The sequence below is a fragment of the Ovis aries genome, chromosome 17 (assembly GCF_016772045.2).
Source record: "Ovis aries strain OAR_USU_Benz2616 breed Rambouillet chromosome 17, ARS-UI_Ramb_v3.0, whole genome shotgun sequence".
Lineage (NCBI taxonomy): Eukaryota > Metazoa > Chordata > Mammalia > Artiodactyla > Bovidae > Ovis > Ovis aries.
Genome location: NC_056070.1, coordinates 41,371,670 through 41,379,166, shown reverse-complemented (window position 1 = coordinate 41,379,166; position 7,497 = coordinate 41,371,670). Strand labels below are relative to the sequence as shown.

The following is a 7,497-nucleotide window of genomic DNA, read 5'->3' as shown; positions in this document are numbered from 1 at the left end:
AGGCCGTTACTACTTATCAGTTTTATACTTAGTGGTGTGTATAAATCAATCCCAATCTCCCAATTTATTCCTTTTTCCCTCCTCCCAGTAAACATAAATCTGTTATCTATATCTGTGACTCTATCTCTGTTTTATAAATATGTTCATTTGTATCATTTTTTAGATTTCACACATAAGTGATATCACATGGTATTTATCTTTCTGTCTGGCTTATTTCACTTAGTATGATAACCTCTAGGTATCCATATTGCTGCAAATGGTATTATTTCATTCTTTTAGTTTTATTATGGTCAACATAGAAGCACGGACATAAGTGATTTTTTCATCTTGGGTGGCTAAATATGGTTCAAGAAGTAGTTCTGTGAGGATGGTAACAGAAAATAGTTAGAAAGGTTACTAACCTTTTTTTACTTGAAATTATTGAAAAATAAAAAATTACCAGTCCTTATTTGTTGGTGACTCTAAGAAATGGTGTGCCTATATTGACTCAGGAGGGATGTCATTTCATTTTGGCCCATGTAGAGTTGTGAGAATTATACTCTGGTATGGATCCCAAGACAGTCAGAGCATCCTCCTGGTTTTCAGAACATTCTCTATACAAGACAACTCTTGTTACCAGAACTGATTTCCTATAGACGTAGGAATGACGTAGGAATGAAGAGGGTTCATTTTCTTAGTTAAATGGATTCTTGAAAGTCATTATTCTGAGGATAAATCTCTTTAGAGTGTCAGTTTAAACCACTATGACAGAATAAACACTATTTCAATGTCAGTCCCACTTCGTTGCTTTTCAAAAGTTATATTCATAGTCAGTGTAAAAGAACATACTTTAGTAACCCAGAACTTGCTCCATTCCCCAGAACGACGCAGAGGTACAGCAAACACTCATCAGAGTACACTCAGCCAGCCATTAATTGAAACTCAATCTACTAATTTTTCTTTACATTGAGATCATATAGATTTATGGCTATTTTTTACTGCTGCGGCTGCTCAGTCACTTCAGTCAGGTCTGACTCTCCGAGTCTATGGACTGTAGCCTGCCATGGGATTCTCCAGGCAGGAATACTGGAGTGGGTTGCCATTTCCTTCTCCAGGGGATCTTCCCAACCCAGGCATTGAACCAGGTCTCCTGCATTGCAGGCAGATTCTTTACCTCTGAGCCACGAAAGCCCCTTTCATTGCTATCAATCTATAATTTGTCGCATAGATTATTTTCAAATATTCTCTTTCCTAATATTTGTGCCAAATATCCATATTGGAGCAATAACATTTGCACTCTTTTAGCTTCTTATGTATTCACATCTTCTAATCTTGGGTACTTTCACACCTGAATTATTGACAGTAGATGATAGCTCATTACATTCTAGCAGATTTTAAATCCATGGAAACAAAAAAATATCTTTGCAGCCTCTACATCATGAAGTAGTATGTAAGAGTGCTTCACAGGCAGCAGACAGCCAGACAATGTTTTCTAAAAGAATAAGTTGGCAAATAGGTAAAACTGATGATTTAGTAATTATTTCTATATTTAAGGATGTTTCAGAGAGATTTTGGGCACTTGACAAAATGAATTGTGTGTGTGTGTACTTTTAAGCACAAAAACTTGAAAAAGTTAGTTTGCTGGGAAAAAAGGAATTTTAGGTCAAGGACTGATGGCTATAAAATTTGCTTGCATAAAAATGTTATTTGTGAAGTAAACATTAATTAAACAATATTTACATGCAGATTTAAAAGCAACATATAGAAATATTTCAGCCCCCCGACCCCCCCACCTCCCAGGGCTGTGCAGTTGCTTTCCGATCCTGGAAAAGACCCTAAGACGGAAACTAGCGAGAGTTGGGAATGTTGGGGTCTGTTGCTTATGGCTTGTAATCCTTTCACGATTTAAATAACTTTCAATTACGTGAGAGTGAAATGAAATTAGTTATTAATTCAAATAATAGTTTGGTCTGGTAAATGGCTGGGGAAGAAAGTAGTTTTCTCGCAGGAGAAAACCGCAACAATATTTCTTTTCTTCCGTTTTAAAATCCTTTACATTGCTCGCTTTGGCAGCACGTATGCTAAAATCCTTTACAAACTCCTGTAAATTTTTACATAATATGAGGACGTTTTCTGAGTACCTAATTTTTCAAACAAGTTCGTAGAACATACTCAGTTTTTTTCTCATTCAACAACTTTTGAATAACTTATCAATAATTTAGCAGCTTGAAAAGGGAACTCAACAATTTGCTAACTTATTCAATGGTAATTCGAGTCTGCCCGCACTGCCCCCTGCCTCTTTTTTTTTTTTTTTACAGTTCAGAACCCATCGTTTTTTATTGAGGAATTTAAAACTTATGTAGATCAGGCATGCAGAGCTGCTGAGGAATTTGTCAATATTTACTATGAGACAATGGACAAAAGAAGACGGGCACTAACCAGGCTGTATCTGGACAAGGCCACTTTAATATGGAATGGAAATGTTGTTACAGGGCTGGAAGCCCTAGCCAATTTTTTTGACATGTTGCCTTCTAGTGAATTCCAGGTCAATATGTTAGATTGCCAGCCAGTTCATGAGCAAGCTACTCAGGCCCAGACCACAGTTCTTGTTGTGACCAGTGGAACTGTGAAGTTTGATGGCAACAAGCAACACTACTTCAACCAGAACTTCCTGCTGACCGCTCAGACTACTGCTAACAATACCGTGTGGAAGATTGCAAGTGACTGCTTCCGTTTTCAAGATTGGGCTGCTATTTAAAGGGGGCAGAAGTCCATTCTTTTTTGGTCCATTAGTTCCAGCAACAGAAATTTATGTGAGCTATTAATTCATTTCATTGTGGAAGCATTAAAAACGAGTATGTGCTGAAACTAAATTTCTTTAATATTTTTTTATTCCTAGCAGCACCTTTTCTAGCAGCTGCCAATTTGAATCATTGCCCTTAAGAGCTTTAATGCTAGTTTTCTACATGCCTTATACATGTTTCACTAATGACTTTCTTACAGTAACATTATATCCATGATCGCTGTATTAGCATATTCACTGTGAGCCCAGCATATCGCAAAAATAAAATCTTTTTATAGTACTATCTATGGGATATCAGCACAATGTAACTTTCTGGGAGGAAGTGGAGTGTTTATTGTTGTTGTTATTAGATTAATTTAGGTTAATTTTGTAGTATAAAATGTACCTTTTTCGTTTAACACTGGTAATGCGGTTTATATATAAGCCTTTTTTAAAGCAGTTCAATGAACGCATTACTAGTTTTGGTTTACATAACTACTCTGACATACTGGAGTCACATGTAGAGATGTTCAATAGTCTTTTTATATTAAGTAATTTTTTTCATGTTGGCATGTTTTCTTATGAAGTGAGTTAATCTACTCGAGAGATATAAAGTGTTCTCAGTTGATACCCGAGTGTTGGATACACTCAGTGACTTAAAAGCAAGACTTCTTTAAAAGCTTTTTCTTGGCAGCTCCGGGTCTGTAACTTTAGATAGTAAATGGTGGTAGGACTAATAGCTTTAGTGGGAGAATGAGGAGTGAAAAATGTATAGATCCGAGGTTGGCCACAAGTAAGGAAGGATGGCCAAGTGGTACGCTTTGGGTATTTGTTTTCTACCTCCTAAAAATGTAGCCTAATTTTAGAATTTAAGTCATTAAGGTAATAAGTATCTTTACCAAAAGGTCATGAGTGTCACTTTTGTTCTAAGAATTATTTTTAAATGTTTTTCTAGTTCACCTCATACTTATTATTACCAGTATATGTTTCAATTTAAGAACTTGTTGGGGAAAAATGTCAGCAATAAGCCTGACCCTGCAGCAGGGTCTGACAGAAAAGTTGGAAACAAAGCCATGGCTCTCTCTTTGGGACCCTTAACTTCTAAGTCTTCCACGTGAACTTCAGACCAAAAGTCTGCTACATACTATCCACCCCCAAAGTGAGTGATTTGTTCCCTGTGTTTACACTGTCAACTGCATGATCTTTTTACTACTTAAAGCTAAAATTATTTAATCTCATAATGGTGTTCTTCCATATGGCATTGAGCAAATAGATATGTTATAAAACATGTTCCTGTTATATAGCTCACATTTTCTTTTTGGAAAAGATAGAGAACAGCAGATCTTCATAGCCTATAAACTTCAGAAAAACCAGTTGATTCATTCTGTGTCTCAGCATCTAAAGAGAAAGAAATCTTTGTTTTTTGGTTAAAATTTGAACATTTTTCCATTCTTGAATTCATCATTCTCATGTTGTTACACTAGATGTGCCAACTTTGTTTCCACATTCCAACTCAGTGTTTCTTGTTACTTAATTTGAAGATCAACGATTCATTTACTCTTGTCACAAACTACACGTCACATTTCTGATATAAAATAGAACTAAGTAGGAGAAAGGGATGGAACAGAAATATAGACCACACCTTCTTGTAGTACTGACTAAAGCTTACACATATTCTACTCAAACTGAGTTTATTCTAATTTTGGATTGACTTTTTAAAACCACAGCTTTAGTAGCAACAATCAGATTGCCCAAATATTGCCTTTTCCCTAAAGGAGAACAGTCTCAAGTAAAAGTGGCATATAACTAGCAATAACTGAATTGACTGGTTGTATGTATTCTGTTCATTACTTGAGTGCTTTAAGACTTGTGTATAAATTGCTGTTTCCAAACTCTGTATAACTTTAATGGCTGGAACTACTCTTATATGGACTAGACTGTATTTTTGACATGTGCATATTTTTGTAACTTAAAAAAATAAATAAAAATTTCCTTTAACAAGTTTTCTCAAAAAAAAAAAAAAAAGAAATATTTCAATGTTTCTATTAGTGGCAATGTCTATTTATAAAACAAAATGTTGTTTATAGTAACAAAAAAGATGCAAATTTTTCTTTCCCAGTCTAATCTGCATTAGACTATTTTAGTTATTGCTATTCATTCCACACATGATAGAAGAATAAGGCACAAATCATCAGTATAGCTACAGAATTGAACTATCTACATTCAAGACAGAGAAAGAGAAAGAGGAGAGGAGGGAGGGAGGAAAGGGAGAAAGAAATCAGAGAAAAGAAGAGAAGAGAAGAAAAAAGAAAGAGAGGAAAGGGAAGAGAACGAAACAAAAGGAAGGAAGGAGGGGAAAAAAGAAGGAAGGAAGGAAGGAGGAATGGAGAGAGGAGAGAGAGAGAGAAAGAAATTTCAGGGGTAGTAACAAACACTCCAATTTTAACTCCCCTTTGGGAAAAAGAAACTTTCCCACAAATGAAATCATTCTCAAACTTGATTCATCTGCATGTTAATGGAAAAATATTTCAATTTTGCTGGTGTCTATTACAGGCTGTGTTTGACCCAACTCCCTGCTATTTCAGAAATAGTCATTAGAATTTAATATTGCTGTCTGTTGCATTCACAGCCTGAATATTTTAAAACAGAGGAGGAAATGATTCTGCAAGAGAATATGCTGGAAAATGCTGTATTTAATTAATGCCCAAGGGAAGCCATGAAAAAGAAAAAAAAAAAATGGTAGTTGTCACATACTAATTTTAAACACTGTTTACCAGATTTACTTACGTGTACTGTTTCTGCTTCCCACTCAGCAGCTTGATAATAGCAGAACAGTTCCAGGCTTGGCTTCTGGAATTCAGTGTGAGTAATAGGATTCAAAGTATAGATGGAGAAGCTGCACTTTAATTAGCTAAATTCTAAGGTTTAGGGAAGACCCTCACCATAAACACCTGCTCATATACAAGCAGACGTAAAGAACACGCTGCTTAATCAGCAGAGGAACTATTTAGATCCTCGCAAGGCAAGGAACTGCTTGGTTGACATTATCTTTTCCATTCAAGTTTGATCATGCCATTTGAGACCCAATTAATCTTAAAACAGTAGTTTAGACATTTTTCTTTTCTAAACGAAGAGCTATCTCCACGAAGAAAAAGAGAATGAAAGATTATAAGATAAGGGATTTTTCTCTCCCGGTCTTTCTATATGGCTAGAAGAGGCAGGTCTCATTTCTAAAATGAATTGAATACATGTAAAGGACTTCCCTGGTGGCTCAGATGGTAAAGAATCTGTCTGCAATTCAGGATACCTGGGTTCAGTCTCTGGGTTGAGAATGTCCCCTGGAGAATGGAATGGCTACCCACTCCATTATTCTTGCCTGGAGGATTCCAAGGACAGGTGAGCCTGGTGGGCTACGGTCCATGGGATGGCAGAGAGTCAGATACAACTGAGCAACTAAGTCTCACTTTTCTTCAATCATTGACTTAACAAGAGGCAGAGACTCTGATATTGGACGCCCCTCCCCCAGTGTGTCAATTAACTCCTACAAAAAGAAGAGGGAAAGAACTACTAGGAGGATTGCCTGGTAGATGCCATGCATGAATCTCATCTATTTTATATTCATAATAATTAAATGAGGTAAATCTTATCCTTATTGATCCATGAAAACTCTTAGACAAGCAACCTGCCAACCAGAATCCTAAATTATGTCTCTACTTCAAGCCTGAGTTGCTTCCATTCATCATGTGTCTTGTGAAATAGGATGAAGCTTGTTAAAGGAAATAAACTGCATTTATTTCTGTTCATCTTCCAAGTCTGCCAGCCAGTTCCCAGTTACACAATCACACTGTGGTTATATTTGTTCATAGCATCCTTCTCTCTCTTCATCACTCTCTGATTCAGTTCTGAGCCCTGATCTTTGACTGTTCTCTGCAAATATCCCCAGCTCTTTCCAAAATTTTACCATAAGGATAAGATATGGGGATAGGGAAAAGAAAATCAGATGTACTGTGTTGGGTAGTTCCCCACAACTCACCCAAATTCATCACCCTCCCAGAATCTCAGAATGTAGCCTCGTTTGGAAATAGGGCTGTTTGATGATGTAACTAATTAAGATGAAATCTCATGAAGTCAGACTGGATTAGGGTGGCCCTAATCCAACATACTGCTATCCTAACTGAAAAAAAACAAGAAGAAGCACAGACACAGATATGCCAGTGAAGTCGATATGATGACAGAGGTAAAGACTGGAGCTGAAGAATGCCCAGCCTCTCCGTCATCATCATAGTTGAGAGGAGGTCAGGACAGGTTTTCCCATAGAGCTTCAGAGAGAGTGCGGCCCTGCTAACACCTGGATTTCAGGATTTTAGTACAGCCTGGTGAGATAATAGATGTCTATTGTTTTAAGCCTTGCTGTTTGTGGTAAATAGTTGCATCAGCCCTGGAAAACTAACACATCAGGTAACTGGTTTTACTGACTGAAGATTTCTTCCACATGTCCTCCTGTTATCTACCCTGCTCTCTACTTATGCCTGTGCAAGAACTCTATTTTTCCTTCCATTTTACAAAGTCTCTCTCTGTTTGAATCCTTTCTTTTCTATGCTAATAAAATTTCAATCACCTTTGATCTTATCTGATCTTCACCTCATCTTCTAGCAAACCTCATGAAAACCTTGATAAATTGCAAATAACATTTCAAAATCAAAACAGTTGGAAAAAAAGATGAGGAATGAAAGATT

The 7,497-nt window shown here is 36.7% G+C and overlaps 1 protein-coding gene across 1 annotated transcript; it reads left to right on the top strand.

Moving 5' to 3' along the window:
• The first annotated feature begins 2,300 nt into the window (after positions 1 to 2,300).
• On the top strand, positions 2,301 to 2,817 carry LOC105604278 (NTF2-related export protein 2-like). Its single transcript, XM_015091753.4, has one exon. It carries the CDS (start codon positions 2,393 to 2,395, stop codon positions 2,735 to 2,737), a length of 345 nt encoding a protein of 114 aa, XP_014947239.2. The 5' UTR covers positions 2,301 to 2,392; the 3' UTR covers positions 2,738 to 2,817.
• The last annotated feature ends 4,680 nt before the right edge of the window (positions 2,818 to 7,497 follow it).